The sequence below is a fragment of the Onychostruthus taczanowskii genome, unplaced genomic scaffold, assembly GCF_017590055.1.
Source record: "Onychostruthus taczanowskii isolate IOZ18803 unplaced genomic scaffold, ASM1759005v1 scaffold81, whole genome shotgun sequence".
NCBI classification, from domain to species: Eukaryota; Metazoa; Chordata; class Aves; order Passeriformes; family Passeridae; genus Onychostruthus; species Onychostruthus taczanowskii.
This window is the reverse complement of record NW_024506002.1, coordinates 2,469,774-2,490,187: the sequence shown is the minus strand read 5'-3', so window position 1 is coordinate 2,490,187 and position 20,414 is coordinate 2,469,774. Positions and strand designations below refer to the sequence as shown.

Below are 20,414 nucleotides of genomic sequence, written 5' to 3'. Positions count from 1 at the left end.
GGCGGGAGCTCCGCCGAGCCCCCGCCCTCGCCTGGCGCTGGGCGCGGGCAGCGGCCGCCGCCGGGCCGCCCCGTCCGCCTGTCCGGCCGCGGGGCTGACGCGGAACGGCAGCAACCGACAGACGCCCGGGAAGTCGGGCTGAGAGAGGCGCCATGTTAAACTGTTAATAAATAGTTGTCTTTGTGCGCTTTCGGTTTTGTCCGAACGCCCGGGGCTCCGCGCCCCGCCGTCCATCCGCCGCAGGCGCGCCGCGTGCCCGAGGCGCTGCCCCGGCCATGAGGGGCTGTGGCTTGACCCTCAGGCTTGGCCCGCACCCGGCTGCAGACCGCTGCGATAGAGAACATCGCTGTGTCTGCGGTGCTCTCACTCCGGCTCCAGTGTTGAGCCTTGGGTAAAGTTTTTTCTGGGGTCGTTTATGTGTATCTTCACCTCCCGCCTTATTTTGAGTAGTTCATAAAAACTGTGTCATTTTAGACAAAACTTGAAGGGATAGTGGTTTTTCTCCTCTTTTGCATTGCTTGTTTTTGAAGCCTTAACACTTCCAATTAGGAATCTAGAAAAAAGAGGTTTTTGATGGTTATCATCACTGTTGATGTTGCTCACATGCTGATGTAGGTCATGAGCGTTGCAAATACACATTATTTGGTGCGTGACTTCCCAGCAGTTAGCAGTTGCTTCTGCATGTATTTTTTTCTTTATTTTGTAAGACAGAGATGGTGCATCTCTCATTCTTTCTCCTTCTCACTCCCACTTTGTCCCCTCTGTGTTCTTGAAGGGCTTTGACAGTTTAAACAACTTCTTTTGTTGGAGTGTTTGTTTTGTTGTGTAGACTGAAGTGCTAATGAAGGGGCTTTCTCCTTTTTCTTCTCCAGCCCTTAAAATTAAGCACAGAGTTTCATTTTTGCAGAACAAAAAGCTCTGAGTTACTAATATTTATGGTCTGGTTTGCAGTCACCATTAGTATTTTATATTCTGAAAAACGCTCTTTCATTTGGACCACTTTGCTTTTTGTTTTATTGTGATTGTCATGTTTTGTTCCCTGTTGTCCATAATCTTGTTTGGTTTCTTTTGAACCACTTGTTCCTGGTCTGTAATATGCAGGGTTTGTACTTAACCCTTTCCATCTTCTATGTTGTTATTAGTGCCACAATTAGTGTTACTGGCAAGGGGCTGCTTTGGAGGAAGAGGATACAGAAGCTCATACATTTTTCATGTAATTCTTAGATTACCTGCAGAGAGGATGGGATTATTTCAGATTACTGGTGATTTTGCAGATCAAAAAGCATGGACAGGATAGATCTGAGATCCTGTGCAGTCTTTGGGTGGGATCTGCCCACAGAGTAAGCAGCCCTGTGACCAGCTGCTTTTGAGTAGATGGGCAGAACAATTTTTTGATGCTCCAAACTTTCCTTCTGTTCATGAGCTCGGTTCTCATTCAGTTTAAATGTTTGTTACAGTTCCCATCCCGTGTAGAGCTCATCTGGAGCAGTTTGTAACTCACAGGAGCTGGACATGGCACTGGACATTGCATGGCCTTTGCCTTCTTGTCCAGTTGTTCTTAAAACTGGAGGTGGAGAGAAGGAAATGAAGAAGAAAAACACACCCTGTCTTCCTCTTTTGTTCCCATTTCCCACGAGTGCTGCTGCCTGTCAGCTGCCTGTGTTTGTGTCACTTCACCCTCTGCTCTCTGCAGTTTGTCCATGTCACAGGTGTGCAGAAATAAAGGACTGGGGCATTGCTCTTACAATTCTTGAGAAGATGTGCAAAAAACTGAATTTGGATGGAAAATCTATTCCCAGCACTGGTGGAAGATTCATTTACAGTGTTTCAGAGGAAAATCATCAATCCATACCAGTCTGCTCCCAGAGAAGTTTTAAACTTTTGTTACAAGAATAATTTATTTAATGTTAAGTTCCTAGGAGTCTTCCATGTTCCAAATGAGAAATTTAGAATTATGAAAACTGGAGTAACCTCCTAAGAAACTTTTTAAAAGTGCTGCCTTTGTAAATATTTATAAAGATGCCTCAATAGGTTTTGTCCCCAAAAGATTTTTTTTTCTTGTCCTTTCCTTTTCAAGGGGAGGAATCTTTGTCGTAGTGACGTAGCCTGTTCCTTCCAGTTCATGCACTGTACAACATAAGCACAGCAATAGGAAAAGAAAACAAGTTTTGAATTTTCCTCACTTGAACTCTCTGGTAGTCAATGAATGTAGTTTGGGTTTTTTTGTTTTTTAAAGTTGGCAAAATAGGCTTTGTTCTTGTTTTTGTTTGTTTTTTTTTAATCCAGACTCTTCACCTCACATGGTGATATTGGTCACTTGGTTTTAAAGTTTTTATTAAATTGTGTCTGCATTTTTGAGTCAGTTGAATGTCTTTGTTCTGAATGATATTGCAGGATTGCTTGAGGTGTGTTACTTGATGCCACAGTGATATAATTGGAAGTAAGTCAACACCAATCTTCTGTATTCCCTAAAGGGCCAGTGAAAGTTCTCTGTCTTCCACACTGTTCTGGAATGGGCATAGGCAGATTCTTCAGCTCTTCCTGAAGAAGAGCAAAACTGTGTCATCTTCAGTGCCAGCTATGCCCCAGAACCACTATCTGCAGCACTTAAATGACATTCTCTGGGAGAGGAGCCTACTGCAGAGACTTTGTTATTTCTGGTTTTGTACAATACTGTCTGTTAGGGCTTTGCAAACTTTGTGTAGAGTCTTTATAGGGCTTTACTGAAGGTATCTTAATTTTCTAGGAAACAATTTGCTGTGTCAGAGGGGTGTTTAATACAAATTCTGCAACAGGGTGACCTTAACATTGTGGGGATTTGAAATTTTCAGTTTTCTGTTACAGACTAACTCCTTGTACCCTCTGCTTGAAGGGTGGAAAAGAGGCTGCTTTTTATGTGCCTGTACCACACCAAAAGAAAATATCAAAGTAATGCTAAAATGTGCTGTGTTCATCATAAAAACAAATGCCTGCAGCCTGTGACCAAGTACATTTTAAACTGGATTACCAGAAGTGTCTTTTGTAAAGGGACGGCCTAAGGATAGTGCTGAACCTCCTGAAATCACATTTTGTATCTCTGGAGCTCAGCTCGTGCCTGCAGGTGATTTGGAGACATGAATGAGTTAATGGATGGGTCAGTGGCAGGTTATTCCCTTGGAGTGGCAGCAGGAGAAAGAAAAATTGTAGAAATTCAGTGGCAAATGTAATGGAACGTTTTATGTTGACTTTAAAAGAGGTGTAGTGTCCTGATTTATTTACTAAAGGAGGAGCATAAAGCTTTCACAGTCTGTGATGAAATGTTGTTGTCACTCAGGGTGGGGGATGGATTGGTTTGTGTTGTTTTATTTTTTTTGTTGGTTTTATTTTTTTTCTTGTTTGTTTGGTGTTCTTTTTTTTTCTTTTTTCTTTTTTTTTTTTTTTGGTTAGAAAAGGAGTGAAACCTTGAAAAAATCAAGAACTTGATGACACAGGTTGCTGACCAATGTCAGCTGTAGTGCCATTGAAGCAGTTTATTTGCAAGTCCAAAAGCTGCATAGTAGTAGAAATTTCTGTCTGAGTGGGCCCAACTGTAGGTTTTAATAGCTTCAGCCTAGAAGCTTTGCTGGGCAAATGCATCTGTCATGTAAAACAAGACTAAAATACAGGCAATAAATTTGGGACTGAGATGGCTTTTGTCTTGTAAAATGAAAACCTGTGCTTGGGAGAGTTGAAGGGCCAGGCTTTGATTCTCAGCAGAGTTGGTGCTGAAGGAGATTTCTTTGGGAACCTGTGATCAGCTCCAGGGAGCAGAAGGCAAATGAAGCAAAAGGTGTTTTTGGAGTTAGGGGTCCCTGGTGCTCGTGGTCGTGGGGCCCCTTCCCTTCCCTTCCCTTCCCTTCCCTTCCCTTCCCTTCCCTTCCCTTCCCTTCCCTGTGCACTTCCCATGATTTTTGTCTCATAAGGGTGAAATGTTGTGTTTAGATTTTCAAGTGGCAGCTTCAGTCTTTCTCAGCTTGCAGGGCATTTCACCATTGAAGTTACACTTCAGTGTGGACCAACCTACAATGAGATTGTTTGTCTTACTTTTGCCTTGTGGATTTGTGATGATGTTGCTTTTTTGGGTTTTTTTAAGATCTCATTAAAGAAACAGGTTAAAAACAAAGGGGTTTTTTTCACTTTATAGTGAATGAATTGTGATAACTCACACCACGTGAACAGAAATTGTGTAAGCTTCCTTGAACAGAATAAAGGGTCTCTTAGTGACTTTGAACTGTTGCTTTCTCATTCCCCTTGTGTGTCTGGAGGAAGATAATTCTGTTTACTTGTCTCTACCTGTTATGCTGTATTTAAGCTCCAAAATTACTTCATCCACATCATTGAGTGTCTTCAACTTCACCAGGTATCACTTGATTAAGCCCCTGTGGATTAAAAGTGAGTTCTAAACAAAGTAAAAAAGCGAGTGTGTGTTAACTAAGTGTTAGGTGCAGAATCTCTGATGAAGTGCTGGATGCCTCCATCTCTTTTCAGCCAGAGCTTTAGTGTTCAGGTATTTTCTGACGTATCTGATCCAGTCAGTTCAGTGTGGTACAATTCCTCCCAACACAAGAGAAGTGCTTTGCTGTGATAATGGTCAAACCCAGGCAGCTCACCCAGAAAGATCGTGGGGCCTCCAGCTGTGGAGTCACTTGGAACCTGGCTGGACATTGTCCTCCTGTTCCTGTCCCTGCTTTGCTGAGGGCTGGCCAAGGGATCTCCAGAGAGCCCTGGGGTGGGGTGGAGGAGGAAGGAGAGGATTGAGTGTGGATGGTGTCAGGTGTGTGCAGGGTGTGAGGCTGTGTGTCCTTGGGCAGCAGAGCTGCTTCGTGTCAGCACAACCACATCGTGTGAATCCTGAGTGTAAAACCTCACTTGGTTTGGCAGAATTGGTGTGTCAGTGGAAGTAAGGTCCAAAACAGGAATCTGATCTAGGACTTAGAGTGTCATGTTGCTTTTGCCTGCAGAAAACCATTGTTGGGTTAAAAAACAAACACTGGGATGAAGTGCTCTGTTTCCCTACCATTATAAAACCATATTTTACCTGTTCAAGTAATATAATGGTAGGCTGATTTTATTTTCTGGTTTAATATTTTTTCTGACAGAAGTAGGTTTCTTAGGACATGGCAGGTAAAATGCCAAACACACCAAAAATAGTGTGACTAAGAAAATAAGAAGAATAAAAAATAAGAAAATAAAACAACTCCTACTGGACATTTTTTCCTCTTTCACTCTTTTCCACAGCTTTAAGCTATTTCATTCACGTTTGTTCAGCCACAATATTGAGATATTTTATGTGAAACAACAATGTTGGCTCTACCCTTATAGCTGAACTCTTTGAATCGGGCTAATTCTAACCCTGTTCCTTCTCATCAGGAAAAACTTTTATGAAGATTAGCAGGTGACAGAATACTGGCCTGATTATATCAAGGCTTAAGAGTGGTCTCTCTTCTCACCATCCTAAATAAAATACTGAGAGGTTTCCTGTGGGTGGTGGGATTTCTGCTGTTGTACATCTGGTTTTATTTTTCTTTAATTATTTTTCCTAAGGATTGTTTAATATTGTCTGCTTAATAGTTGTTCTGCGGTGTTTCATTTTCAAAAGTGAAAAATGACTGAGACTTAATCTGAAGCAACTGTAAACATGAATTGAAAAAACTTGTGCCTTGAACTATTTGAAAAGTTTAAACATACAAAAATCTTAGACGAGTGTTGAATTTAAGGAAGACTTATGGTTAAAACATCCATCTTTGTCAACACTGAGATAGTTAAAAGCTGGAGAGGCTCCTGAAAGTGGCACAGAAGCCACTTTCAGGAGCCACTGAAATGTACATGAGGGACACTTGTTTAGAGTAATAGTTGGTAGGTGTTTGTTTAAAGAAAATGCAGCTTTCAGATTACTGTTCCAGATGTTGACAATAACTGGGATGTTCTCCACTTCCACTTCTAAAGTGTCTTAGGAAAGCAAATAGAAACTGAGTGCAAGAACGAGGTTTTCAGTGCAGTTTCAGAGGATAGTCTGATAGCTGCTGAAGTGGCCAGTGCTGCTCCTTCCACTGCCCTGCTTATGAATTTTCATCACCTCACCTGCCTTCAGAAGAAATATGATCATGTGAATGCGTGGCAAGTTGGATCCGAATGAAGACTGTTTGTTAAAATTTTATTTGTCCAAGGTGATGTGATTTGCTTTGGGGAAGCACAGGGAGTGAGGTCGTGGTGGGTTCCCACTGTGTCACTGCCCCTCTTCAGCTGGGCAGGGAAGGGAGAGGACAGTGAAAAGTTCAGGTTGAGATGAGGACAGGGACATCACCCAGCAAGTGCCATCACGGACAAAACAGATTGTGCTTGGGGAAATCAGCTTAATTTATTGCCAATCAAATCAGAGTACGGTAATGAGAAATAAATCCCCAGTGTTAAAATATCTTCTCCCCATCCCTTCCTTTCTCCCAGGTTGAACTTTACTTTATTCTCTGCCTCTTCCTGGTGAGCAGTGCAGGGAGTGGGGTCCCTCCCATGGGAGATGTTCTCATGGACTTCTCCCATGTGGGCCCTTCCCATCGGCTGCAGCTCTTCCCGAGCTGCTCCAGCATGGGCCTTTCCCATCCTCCGGGGCTCAGGAAGGGGCTGCTCCCCCAGAGGGTTCCTGCAGGCTCACAGCCTCCTTTGGGCATCGCCCTGAGCAGGTGTGGGGTCCTCCTGGTGCCTTGAGAGGCTCCTAGAACAGAGGCTGGACAGAGTTAAAGGAATAAAGTAGGGATTTATTAAAAAGCCTTCACAGGATTCACCTTGGGCAGTGCAAGAGCCCAGCCAGGGCTTACACCCAAGCTGGACAATGGTCATGAGTTCTCACACTTTTATAAGTTTTGGTCCATTTCCATTTTGGGGTTAATTGTCCAATTCCAGCTCCAGGTGATGCAGTCCCATCCTCCCAGTTTGCTCTCCTCCATTCCCTGCTCTTTGCACTTTTTGGGGCTGAAGCTGCAATGGTGTCCTTGGTTCTGGAGCTGGGAAAGGATTGTTTTGTGTGACTGAGCTGTGAGGAGAGCTTGCTGACACTTCATGCTAGGAAAGGATTGTTTTGTGTGACTGAGCTGTGAGGAGAACTTGCTGACACTTCATATGAAGTTCAGATATACACCAATGCAGTACAGAGTCTGGAAAATACGAAATCTAGAATGTAAGGCATCACTCCATGGGCTGCAGCTGGGTCTCTGCTCTCCTGTGGGCCCCCATGGGCTGCAGGTGGATCTCTCCTCTGACCCTGATGTTCCTTCTCCCCTGGCCTCGCTGTCTGCAGGGTTGTTGCTGTCCCATACTTGCTCCTCTCTCCCAGCTGCTGTTCTGCAGCAGCTTTTTCCCTTCCCACATACATAATCCCAGAGGCACAATGGGCACTGCTGATGGGCTCAGCCCTGGCCAGCAGCGTGTCCCTCTTGGAGCAGGCTGGTGTTGGCTCAGCTGGACATGGGGGAAGCTTTTGGCATCTCTGCACAGAAGTTTGTAACCCCTGTAGCCCCCACTACCAAACCCTGGCCACACAAACCTGCTTCAGGTAAGAACATGCAGGGAGCAGCACTCCACAGCCACTTGGAGTGTTGTGTCTTGATTATGACGCAACCTGTCTCGCTCTTTATTTATTCTAATTATTTATGGACTCATCTATGGGTAATTTGCCTACTCTGGGTACTTTGTTACCCTGTAAGGGCCAGACATTTATTGTTTGCTTTAATAGCACTTGCTCTGTGTGTAGGTAAGGAATGGTACATTCCAAGGTAGCTCCCAAGGTCACAAATCAGGTTCATGGCCAAACCAATAATAGCAGGCACCTTCCCTTTCAGTCCTGTTTTAATTAGGCTGAACAGTGTTGAAATAGCTCTACAGTGGTGGGGAAGCCATTTGCTTAGAAAACTTGAGTGTGAAAACACTAATTAATTAATTAATTTAGTAAAGCACTAAAACTAGTGTGGGGACTGTCAGTCTAGAGGAGCCTGTTTGCCTCGGTGCTTCAGAGATGGTTCTACATTTTTAGGCTCCTATGTTTATTAAAAACTGCACATTTATAGGTTGTGATCAATTTAACAGTGACTGGGTCTGTACTGCAAAGAATAAGCATTTTCCAGTAGAAGCTTTAAACAAAAATAATAGATTATTATTTCTCAAGTATAAATGAATGATATAAAATAACTTTTGTAGAAAACCAGGTGAAGCATTGTCCTAAATTTATATTTCGTAAGTGTAACACCTTTACTTAGATTTGACCTGGTATTCCTTAACAAAGGCTTATGGTACAAAATGATGAATAATCAAGAGAAAAAGCAGGTTGGGAAGACTTTTTAGTATTAGTTTGTATATAACTTTTTTTGATTGGTTGTCAGCAAGAACTGTTTGCTCTGAAAATGATAATTTTACGTTAGTTAGGATAAGAGTTAATGAATGGTAGTAAATAATGTTCCAAGTATTAGTCACAAAGACACATGCATACTATTCTGAATTCATTCTGTATTGACAATAGTAATACTGAACTCATCTCTAGCTCCCATTTTCTTTCTAAAATGCTGTTACCAGAACAAGTTATTTATAAACTAAATGAGCAGAATTCCACATGTGTGGCGCTTTTTTTGTTGTTCTTTTTACTACCAAAAATGTACTTTCTTGTGGCCTTTCTAAATGTGCTTTATTTCTTCAGACCATCTGGAATGGATATAAAATCTCTTTATACGCTTTTACTATCAAATAATTCTGAACAATTCTAATTTTTTTTTTCACTTAATGCGAGTAAATTGTCATTAAATCTCCTTTCTAAAGGAGAGCATGCAAGCTGTTAAGACTGCAGTGTACCATTATCATCTTCTGTAATGTTCTCCAAGTATGCCTTCCATCCATGAGAAAAAGAGAAGCCCAAGATTAGGGAGCTGGCAGTTGTATAGCAGCATGAGTCCAGTAATTAGAGGGAAAGACTTTTGGACAGATTGAGAGAAAAATTTTAAGGTACTCTTGAGAGTTAAAGAGCTTTGTTCTGCTCTTTCAGGATTGCTCCAGTGATTGATGGTACGTATGTAGTCTCAAAAGAAAAGTGCCCTTCACTCGTGCAGAAAATCTTCATTGCAAAGTGCTATTTTGTTTTATTTTGAGCACCTCAGGTGATTTAAAGAAATAGCAGATGATTTTTTTTTTAAACTGATGGTTTATGCTGTTTTATGTGATTATTTCTGCTGGTTGGAATAGTCACTGGCACTGATGTGAGCATGTTCACTCACGGCTCAAGAGAGCGCTTGGCTGCACGTCCTTCTCATAATATGAGGGGGTTTTTTTAGCAATAACAAATTGGAAGTCAGAAGTTAATAAATTGATGTGTTCGGAGAAACAGTAGTGATGGTAAAGGTGACTCTCAGGTTGAGTATTCACAAGTTCTTATGACCAATAAAACAGGCACAGAAAATGTAATTTCTTCTTGCTATTAGAAGACTATTTTGAAATTAATGGGGAAACAAGCAGTGGGAAGGGTGGGAAGCCTTCATCCTTCATCTGGGCTCTCTTCTGCTGGGGATAGGGCAGGTCAGGAGTGGGAAAAGCATCTGGAGCAGCAGATAAGGGGTGATGAGTCAGGGCAGATCAGCTGCAGATTCCAGAGGGCTGATAAGGAGGGGAGGGAGCAAGCAGCTCCCTGGCACCTTCTGAACAGGGGCTGAGCACCCTGGGGCTCGGCCTGGGCAGCTGGAAAAGCCTTGTCCTGGGAAATTGTAGGAGTTTGGGGAGAAATAAACCATGTGAAATGCCGGGGGTAACATGGAGGTTATGAAATGGAACAGCTTTTTAAGGCAAGCCTAGGATCAAGATGTTGCTTTTTACTGTAGTGAGTAAATGTAGTCAGGACTGTTCTTGGGGTCTGAAAGTGTCTAGTGAAAGTTGCCAGGGGATTATTCTTTATGAATTAATCATCAGCACTCTAACAAACAGATCAAGGAATGGTCTGGTCCTGCATGGTTGTTTCTTGACAAAATTAACACCACACAACATGTACGTGGAAGGTAGATTTAATAAAAGTTTTGTGTCAGCAAACTTTCATATCCAGTGGACCTGTCATGTTCACTGAACTGTTCACTGTCATATGCAGTGGACCTGCTTGTTTCTGAGTTTGTAGGTGAAACTCTTCTGTTAGTTCTAGTGGTTTATATCCCAAATGTGACATTTTTAAAAATAAAATAAAGATTTTATTATTCTTACTTGTCTGGCTTCTGACAAATAAAATACTAATTATTTGCTGTCTTCATGTCGTAGCAGCATTACCACTCAGAGTTTCCTGAATTTTGTCAATAATTGTATTGAATATAATTGTATATAAACAGTGAAAATTACTTAAAATAGACTTTTAATGCATTTTTGTCAATAAGGCTGCACCTACTATTTCACCTAGTATTTAGAAAAATTACATGTTTTTTATTTGCTCTGATATACTCACGCAGAAACAAATACTTACATCTCTTGTGGATGTGTATTAATTGAGATTAAACATAAGCTTTCAAGCTTGATAAATTGGAGTGAGATGTGTAGGTGACTCTGGGTGTTATTTGTATTTTCACAGTGAAAGCAAGTTGAATACATTGGTACAGAAACTCCATGACTTCTTGGCTCACTCGTCAGAAGAATCTGAGGACGCAAACTCTCCTCCAGCATTATCTAAAACCAAAAGTATAGGTAAGAAGACATTTTATGTTCATTTTCAATGTATATGTGATTCTAAAGTCAAGTAACCTGATGTTATTTCACTTTATCACACTTCACTGGGGTAATTATACCAAGTCTTAATGTGATTTAGGTGGTGATAGCTTGATAAATGCACAGTAGGCCTTTGATACAATATTTATTTCAATTCTGAATCTTTCTAAAGGTGAAAAAATCTAATCTTCTGGTAATTTCCCTTCTCTGAAACATGAGATATCAGAGACAGGTATTTGCTGTGCTAGGAGTTCCTTATTCAGTGTTCCTGAATTTACAAATGCAGTGTCTTGGTTTTTCTGCTGTAGTAAGGTTTCTGCAGTCCTTGCAGGTGAGGGAGAAGTTCTGGAGATCATGCTTTCATGGTAATTTGAAAAAGATTTCTACATATAATCTGGAAACCTTTTTAAAAGAAAACAATACTTTTAAAAAAACTAGAGTCCTACACTAGGTCAAAATTGGAAATTTTTACTTCCAAGTTAAAAACAGGTAACAAAGTTTAACCACTCAGATGAAAGTGAAATTATTTAATGTCTGTACTGAATAAAATCTGTTTCCAAATTTAATTGGTTAAATTTGTTTATTAATTTCACTTGGACTGGATACAGGTGCAAAACCTTTCAATCTGTACTGCTTAATGAGCTAAAAGTTGTGTTCATGTGGTGGAATGCAGAAGAGTGTACTGGCTATATTAGGGTTTATTTTCAAACTCCTGTTGTCTTAAGTCACAGGCTTTCTGGTGTGTAGTTTTTATCTTTTAATGTTTTGTTTAGGGAGAGAGTGTGCTGCTTGTGGCACTCACCTCCTCATGTCAGCATCAAACTGAACTGTTAGCACAGAAAAAAGAAACTACTCATGTGGTGCTTCAGCAGAACAGTAAAATAAATTGTGATGTAAATGCATCTCAAAGTGAAATTTTTCTGAGGAGCACAGTGGGAAAAAGAAATCTCCCTTTATCCTCTGTAGTTAAAAATTAGCATTTGGTTCCTTGCCGTAAAGCACGGATTGTCTTTGAAATGGATACACTTGCAAATTCATAGCAGACATATTTTAGTGTTGGTTTTGAGATCTAAAAGAACATATTAAAGTTGAAGAGTCAGGATTAAACACTTAAATATTAGGAAATGCCAGAATTTACTATGCAAATTTCCTTCCCTTCCCAATGTTCTGTGCATAACAAAAATGTCTTTCTCAACTGTGCTTGCTTTTCTTTTTTTTTTTTTAATTCAGAGGGTGCTCATTATGAGCAGAAATTATGGATGTGACTGGGACCAAATCAGATTTATTTAGTAATAGATCTTGTTTTGTTCCAGCATTTGGAGGATATGTGAACTATTGGGTAGAGTGTTGTGAGGAGGAAGATGATGATGAAGGTAGTTAAGTGTGGCCCAGGAAGGCTGGATGTTAGAAATCAGTTGGCTATTAGCTGATATTACTTCATCTTTTGTCCCTGACACACATAGAGGTCAGTTAAAACAGGAAACAATATTTGCTTTATAGCCTTAATAATGTTCTTTATCCCCTCTGCCCTGGGACTGGATGTCTCCCTCCATTCCACTGCATGGCTGCCAGCAGCAGAGTCACAGAGAGCTCAGGAGAGCCAGCCTGCCTGCTCTTGTTCCAAGAGTGGAGCAGCAATCCCAGGGGAAGCTCTGCTCCCTGCCAGCCCTGGGGTGGCTGGGCAGGAGCAGCCAGGTCAGCACTGAGCTGGGAGGGGTGGCTGCAGCACACGGGGCCCTTGGTGGGCACAGGGAGAAGCTGGCACTGCAGCACGTTCAGCTGCTTTTGGAATAGCACATGTGCATCAGGCTGAGTGCAGAGTCTGCACTCGCTGGGGCTGCCAGAGCAGGGGAAGCTCTGCCAAGCTCTCCAAGCTGGTATTTTCCATGGGTTTATCACTTGGGCAGAGTTGGTCAGGAGTAGAAGGTGGGCAATATCCAAGCTCCAGCAGAAATGTCACCTCCTTCCACCTCTCAGGTGCCTCCTTCACAATAGGGAATGCCTGAATATTCCAGAGAAGACGTTTCAGGTCAAAACCTGAAAAAAAGGCCAAAACCATTGTCTTCCATTTTGTATTTCCTCCTTCATGTGTGGAAATGGCTGGATTACTGCAGTTTACTCAGTTCTGCAGAGGTCAAACATCCACTATTGAATTCTCTAAGCTATTCAGTTTTTTCAAAGTATAGAAGTAAATTGTTTTGGTGTTCCCCAAAACTGAAGTTTAAGGATAAAGAAGTTGGAGTGCTAGTAGTCTTCTCTTAAAAATCACAAATTATCCTGATAAGTATCCTGTAATTATACTTCCTACTCAGTAGCATCTGTTAAAATCCTGCTGTTCTTAAACTTTTGGAGCAACTTCATACAAGAATCATTCAATCACTGAACTCCAAACTTTCCCGTCTATTTCCAAGACTGGTGGATTGGACCAGTGCCAATAGGTTGCAGGTCTTTTGGCTTTATATTCCACACTTGCCAAGCTTGAGAAAGAGGAATTCTCATCAGAACTTGGATCAAATGGGATTTTTGTCTGTGGTTCCATGATCCCAGGTTTAGTACTTTGTTTCTTATGTCAGATGTGTGAGAGAAAATACTTGTAGTAAATTCTTAAGAGATCAGCAAAAATGCACTGATGATACTATTTCTGCATGCAGTTGCACTTGCAGTGCTTCAGTATTTCTTCACCAACAGCAAGGCTCCCAGGGACTGAAGTGAAAGGGGTTTCTGAATGATTTCTGTAAAATGTATGCCACACAATGGAATGTCGTTCCTGTTGTGCACCCTTTTGTCTCTGGAAGTCACATTTATCTCTGTCCAGGCTGGTGAAACATAAGCAATGCTGTGATGTGCAATGTGAAGAATTTCTGATGTTCCTTGAATTTCTCTCCATAGGTAAAAGTAGGGAATCTAAAGGAAGTCCAGCTTCAATGGAGAACAATAAGGACGAGGTAAGAAGAAAAATGCTTTTGAGTTCTAGTTGCATGTCTAGTGCACAGTGGCTGAGTTCACTGAAGTTCATTATGGCTTTCGCAATAAATACTTCAATAATACTGTCAGAAGCACCCATTAATGTCATCCTCCTTCATCCTGTTACTCACATAACAGTAGGTACTTAGTTGTTCTTTAGGCAAATATGCTTCCTTTTTGAAAAAAAGTAAAAATGCACACACTGGATCTATGTTAAACTGAGCAGAAATTTTTCATGTGGTGTTTTACTTCTGTCTGTTCTCCTATTGGAAACGTTCTGGTGGACAAGATCTTAACATTGTAGAGAAAACACAAGTGGCAGTGTCAGGCCTTAGTTTCCTTTACTACTGTAAATTCAGGTGTTTTCAACTGCTTGGATCTGTGATCCGAGTGCAAAAACAATTGAGCAAATCCGTTTTGCTCTGAAGGCAGCCAGTGCTTTCTGGCACGTGAGCCACGCTGCAAGAGTCTGCTCTGCTGGCAGTTTGTGGCTGCAGGCTGCTGCTCCTGAGTGCCAGGGCCCTCTGCAAGGGTGTGTTGGACAAGGGGCTTGGTTTCTTCACATTGCAAGAAGAACATTCCCAAACCTGTGTGAGCTGCTGACTTCTGACCTGAAGCTCCAGGGATTCAGTTGAACTGAACTGGCATGACTGTTGAAATTGTCACTTGTAGTTACTGCTTTTCCTGCTGCTCTTTTTAAATTAATTTTTTATAAGGGCACTGGTGATTTCTGAGTTGTTTCTAGTTAATGCAAGACACTGGTTTTTGGCAGTTCCCTTGGATATAAATGTGTTGACTTTTACATTCTTTTCTTGTTTCTAGGGAAGTAGTTCTTCGGAAAGAACCAAATCCTTAGGATCATCCCGTTCCAAAAGGTTGGTTTGGGAAACAAAAACAAATAAATTAGTTTTTGGGTGTGGGAAGCTATAGAAAAGTGGATACACTGTATAAAATATTTTTGGTAAAAAAATCAATGAAGTTATGGAGTGCTGGTAAAACAAATGCCTCATAGTACATTTAAAATTCAAACCATTTCTCAGAATGAAAGGTTAAGATGCTAAAGCTTAATTATTATTTACAAAGGAAAGATCATTCCATATCTTCAGGACAAAGGAGTTTATAAAAGAGTTCCTTCAGTCTTGCTATTTGTACATGTAGGATTCTTCCAAAGATGTAATTTGGGTCATACAGAAGAAAAAGTTTTATGTGCTTCACTATTGGGAGAGTGCAGCATCAGACTGTGCTGTTGAGTTGTCCTGTGCAGAAACTGCCATTTGCTGTATCCTTGCTTTTTCTTTTTCCTTCTTTGATCTGAAAAGTATGGAGTCAATTGTTTATCAACTGCTTGAACCTACACAAGACAAATTATTTGTGTCCCAAGTAAGAGCAGACTTAGTCCAGTCAAACTCCTCCTCATCTGCTCTCAGCTGGTGCTCACTCCAGTTCTGTCCTCTGATTTTTATTAAATCCCAGTGAACAGTGCAGGGAGTTGAGCTTTCAACAGCTCCCTTAGTACTGCTCTTTAGAAGTCTGGATCTCTTTTCTCTCTCTTTTTTATCAAAGTTGCTTTATTTCATCATGTCCGCTGGCATTAATATTCTTCAGTCTCCTTTTTATGTTTGTCTTGATGCCATATTTGCAAGTGTGGTTTTATATTTGGCTTTAGTTTCTCCCTCATCTTTTGAATCCAGTGTCCTGCTGAACTCTTTTCATTTATATACTTCTTTAGTCCTGTTTTTTGCCTCCTGTCTTACCACTAAAGGGATTTTCACTCATCCATTTGTTATGCTGTACCTTATATTGACAAAACCGGTGTCTTACAGTAGTTCATGCATTGCCTTCAGACTACTGAAAAATTTGCTCTATATTTTGTGTTATTTTCTCTCCATCCTGACATAGTAAATTCATTCATTTTCATGGATTTAAATTGTTTGTGTGGATCCTTTTGTTCAGTAGTCAGCTTTTTCATTTCTTTCTGCATTTCCTTCATTTTCTTGTCAAGATGCTTTTTGTAATTTGCTAATACCTGTGTGTTCTCCTTGTGCTGCCTGTTATACCTGGAATGATGGATAACATTCATGAGCAGACATTCACCTGTGTTTCATTTAGACTTTTTTCCTGGAATTGTGACTTTCTTAAAAATCCATCACACCTCGATTTTACAACAAGAAGATTTTATTAGTATAGACTTCTGTTTCACGTGGGAGGGGAGAAATCCTGTTCCAAACCAGAAAATTATCCTACAATTGTATAGTAATAACTTAGAGCATCCCAGCTCATCTTGTCTTTAATTTAAATAGAACGTCGTATTTCACAGTTCATATGGTATTTTGCCTGCAAAGCTTACCTGAATTGCAGTTTGTACTGTTTGTCAGAGCATGGGTTGTTTTCTGTCTGTGCAGGAAACCTACAGTTGTAACAAAATATGTTGGGTCAGACGATGAACAAATTGCAGATGAAACTGTAAATGAAGATATTTCAAATGAGAACTCAGAGAATGATGTAGATATGCAAAGCTTGCCTAAAGGTAGGTCATGTCTTCTTTTTTTTTTCTTTTTTTGCTTCTGAATTCAGCAAATTAGCCCAGATTATGATGCAGCATAAATAATTTACAGAATTATTTATTTATCACATTATTTAGAATGCACATGTATCAGTAAAATCCCTCTTGAAGGTCCTGTTGGTTCTCTGCTCACAAAAATGAGGAACCTGAGCACTTTCAGTTTGGAACCCAGCAGATTTTAATCTGTGGGTGCACAAGGATGTGCTGGTGGCTTAATTTCAAATGCCTGCTGACATCTGTATAAAACGATCACAGAACAGGAGAAATTATTTATTATGTTTTGCAGGAGTCTCAAGCTCTGTCACTTGGAGGTCTTATTTTACTGTTCTGTCTTTGAGGTTATTAGCAATTAGATCAACAAAAGCAAAACTAACTCTGGGGGGAAAATGCCATTATTGGATCAATTTTTAAGCACATTTTTTAGAAATAGTTAATACTATAGGCCTGCATCCCTCTGCTCTTAGCTGCAGTTGGATTAATCTCCTCCATTTCTTACCTATGAAAGTTACAGGAAAAATTGCTGCTGTTCACTGTGTGTGTAGCAGTATTGAGAGCAGTCACTCTAAAATGATTTTTTCAGAATATTTTATTTTCAGTGTCCTCACAACAAAACTGGGCTCTTAAATAGGAAAGATGTGGTTTTTTTCCTTCACGTAATTTTGATTAGTACTTTATTTAAATGAAAATGTCAGATTTTGTATATTGGTAAAGACAAAGCAGGTTTTATTCTATTCCTTTTTTGTGTTTTTCATACTGAAATAAATGAAGATGAGGAAACTGAATAGGAGGGGGAAAAGAGAGAGGAGCATAGGGTTTTGAGGGATTTAAGTGATATCCTTTATTGGTAACAAGTTCCTGTCCTGCACCCCCCAGCAGTGTGACAATCCTGTTGTGCAAGTGCCACAGCAGAGCACAAAGAGCAGAGTTTGCTCCTCAGCCCATTCAGTCCTTGGCTTCTGTCCTACAGCTACAACACAGATGTAGTTTGAAATGTGTGTGTTGGTTTTGGGGTTTTGTTTTTGTTTTTTTTCTTTTTCTGTGAACATCTGTGCATTCAAAACTATGTTGAGTTTTAGTCAACAGGTTGCACTTTTTTTGTTGGCTTTATTAATCAGAACTTTTGCACTTCACTTGGATGTGTAATGGTTTCCAATTTCTAAATAAAATTATTCTAGGTACAGTGGTTGTACAGCCTGAGCCAGTGCTGAATGAAGACAAAGATGATTTTAAAGGGCCTGAATTTAGAAGCAGAAATACCGTTAAAATGAAACCTGAAGCTCCCAAAAAGCGTGGAGGTAAATACAATTTAAAACATCTGTTGAAATGGGTTAAAATTGTTGCTTATGACCACATTTGGTACATCTAAAAATTGTCCATATTTCTGATAAATTATCCTAAAAATACCTCCACTCTTCTGGCTTTTTGTTCATTAAGGATTTTAGCTGATAGAAATTAGCCTCCATTGCTGCCCCTGCAATGCAGCAGTGAAAGCTAAGATTAGTTCCCACTAAACTCCTTCTTTTCAATAGGTACAGGATGCTTCATTAGGTGCAGTTGCTTGGTTGCAATCAGGTGTTAGAGGTATTCCTTTTTTAAAGGAATTGGAACACCATTGATGCAGGAACGTTCACTGACTGATCAGGAAAGCAACAGTTTGAGCAGGGACATGTATGGGCAGATTATCCATCAGTGAGCTAAGAAGAATCCTGAACCCTCAAACAATACAAAGACTTCTTTCTTTTGCTTTGAAATTGTGGGAAATTCCCTACCAGTGGGCCCTTCCAAGGATTACCAGCTGCTATGTCAGCTGATTTTCCATAGCTGCTGCTAAAACTGGGAAATTAGGCTGATTATAATACTAACAGAAATTAATTTCTCTCTCTTTTTTTTTTTTTTTTCCCAAAAGCAAAGGGAAGGAGGGAAGATTATATATAACCTAGCCAATAAGAAGGTAGATACTTTTGTTAACCCTGCTGGCAATATCTTAGCTCACACACCTCCAGCAGTAGCCAGGGTATTCATACGAACAGCTCTTGCACACGCTCTTCATGCTTCCCATTGTATCATTTGAGGTCTTTGCTCTCCTTTAAAGGAATTTATGGAGTGCTGTTTCTGTGGGTGGAGAGAAATGTGAGTGTGGAAATGTGCTTGTGCACATACCTGGCCTCATGTGGTGTCAGTGACATTTGGAGCATTGATGTTTTCTCTAAATTACCAGCTTTGGAAGTCGGTTCTGTTTTATTCGTGCAAGATGTCCTGTTCATATAAGAATGCTTTTTCCATTTGTGCTGAAAACAATTCTACATATGGTCCAGTAGAACTCTTCAGGGGTACAGTGTTAAAAAGATAAGACACTTGTGCATGAGCTTTGTGGCCTGTGTCTGCATCCCCAGGACAGTTTGTATCACCTGCCCTCCCAGCTGTTTTAATCTCCATCCATAGGGAATTTGCAGGCCTTCCTTTGTGTATCTGGACTGGTTATTCATGTGCTATGCCTGACATATTTATTTTTTAATTTATTGCATTTCTAGTAGGAATTATATGTCCTGTGTGTATTAGAAATAGAGGTAGAAGCAGATCTCTGGCCTTTCTAGCATGCAAATGCTCTTACCTAAGACTGTAAGAGGCATTGTGTCATTATTCTCAAGTTTTGTATCTGCAGTGTGGTTATGGTTGTACTTTTGCTAATAAATTCTGTTAGGAATGTTTTTAGCCAAGTATTAATGAATTAGTGGTAGTTTAATTTCTTTGGGTCATCATCATTTGTAGTAGTAATATGGTTTACAAAGGTTTGACTCAAAAATTCTCTCTTTTCCTGGTGCCAGCTTGCAGGTTTGAGGAAGGAGGCCATAGTGCTTCCCCTTGGTTGTGGAAAAGAGGGAAGTGGTTCAGGGCTTGGCAGGGAATCTCACGTTCTCCCTGGGTTGGCTGGGCCCCTCAGAGATTCCTGCAGCAGTTTAAGGGCTGTGGTGTGTGTCAGGCTTGGATTCTGTGCTGCAGAATGTGGGATTCTTTCCCGAGGAGTGTGATGGGATGGATGAGTTCATCCATGGTCACAGCAGCATTTGAAAGAGGGGCTTGCAGGTCCACAGGGTCTGCAGGACATACAGTCAGGAATGGCTGGAGGGTGCAAACACATCCTGTATCCAGAATTTCAGAGTTAGGAGTGTGGATCAGCTGTTTCACTGCCCCCTGAGCCATCTGAGGCTGTGCTTCAGCAGCAGATTGCTGGGAGCTTGTTCTGTGTCTTGAGAATGTTCCTGCAGCTCCTTAGCATGCTGGTGTTGGAGCTTGGTTCTGATTCTGGAGTAGTGATTATTTAATTTAAAAAAAAAAGAAAAAAATACAGAGTCTGTACTCAGATTGTAATCATTAAATTCAACTGTTTGAGTTAATTTCCTTATTAACTTAATCACTGAGCATGACAGCAAAGGACAAGTCACAGTTCAGTGATCTCTTATCAACCCCGTATCTGCTTGATCCAAATTGGCCTTTTGGAAGTGCAGAACTCACCAATGATTTTGCTTTTTCTGCTGTTGAAAACAAAAAGATCTCCAGGTATTAGTTAAGAGCCTGGCATGGTGTGAGCCTGCCATGCCCAAGTTCACCCCTACTGAAGTGCAGTGGGGGGTTGGCGTAAAAAAAAAAAGCTTTTTTGATCAAATGTGGATGCAGCAGCAAAGTAGTGCACACACCATGGGAGCAATCAGCAACCTGGGGAGAACGTGTGGATTACAGCAGAAGTGTAGTTTCAGAAAAACCCAAAAACCACTGTCAAGAAGGGGACAAAATATGAGAAAAGGTTTTTCAGTCACTATTACAGTGATTACTTGCATTTTCTGTGAGAGTTTTCTGTGTTTTTCTTTGAGAAACTAAAACTGTTTGTGAAAGAAATGCCATAATACAAACATGAATTGCAGTGGTATTTGTTGAACTAAGATTAAATGGGGAATGTTGTCCAGAATATCAGAACTGCTCTGAAAGAATTTTAGTGATGACTCTAATTTAGGTGTGTTTTCATGAGGTGACCAGTTAACCCAACTTAAACCTCTCAGAGGGAAAGAATTGTGCCTTGTCCCCAAGTGCAGCATAAAAATCAGGGGGAAATTCAGTCTTAAAATGGCAGATGGTTACAGAAAGATTTCTCTGGTGCTGGGTG

General features: G+C 40.7%; 1 protein-coding gene across 5 annotated transcripts in view; it reads left to right on the top strand.

Annotated features, from left to right (window-relative positions):
* Positions 1–20,414, top strand: part of ATRX (ATRX chromatin remodeler) — a 67,782-nt gene that overhangs the window by 250 nt on the left and 47,118 nt on the right. For 2 of the 5 annotated variants that reach the window (XM_041424392.1, XM_041424391.1), the window contains exons 1-6: positions 9,839–10,029; positions 10,595–10,707; positions 13,618–13,673; positions 14,515–14,567; positions 16,095–16,219; positions 17,431–17,550. In XM_041424392.1, coding sequence (XP_041280326.1) covers positions 9,848–10,029; positions 10,595–10,707; positions 13,618–13,673; positions 14,515–14,567; positions 16,095–16,219; positions 17,431–17,550 — 649 coding nt within the window. In that variant the 5' untranslated portion in view covers positions 9,839–9,847. The other 3 variants (XM_041424394.1, XM_041424395.1, XM_041424393.1) reach the window with 3 other exon arrangements.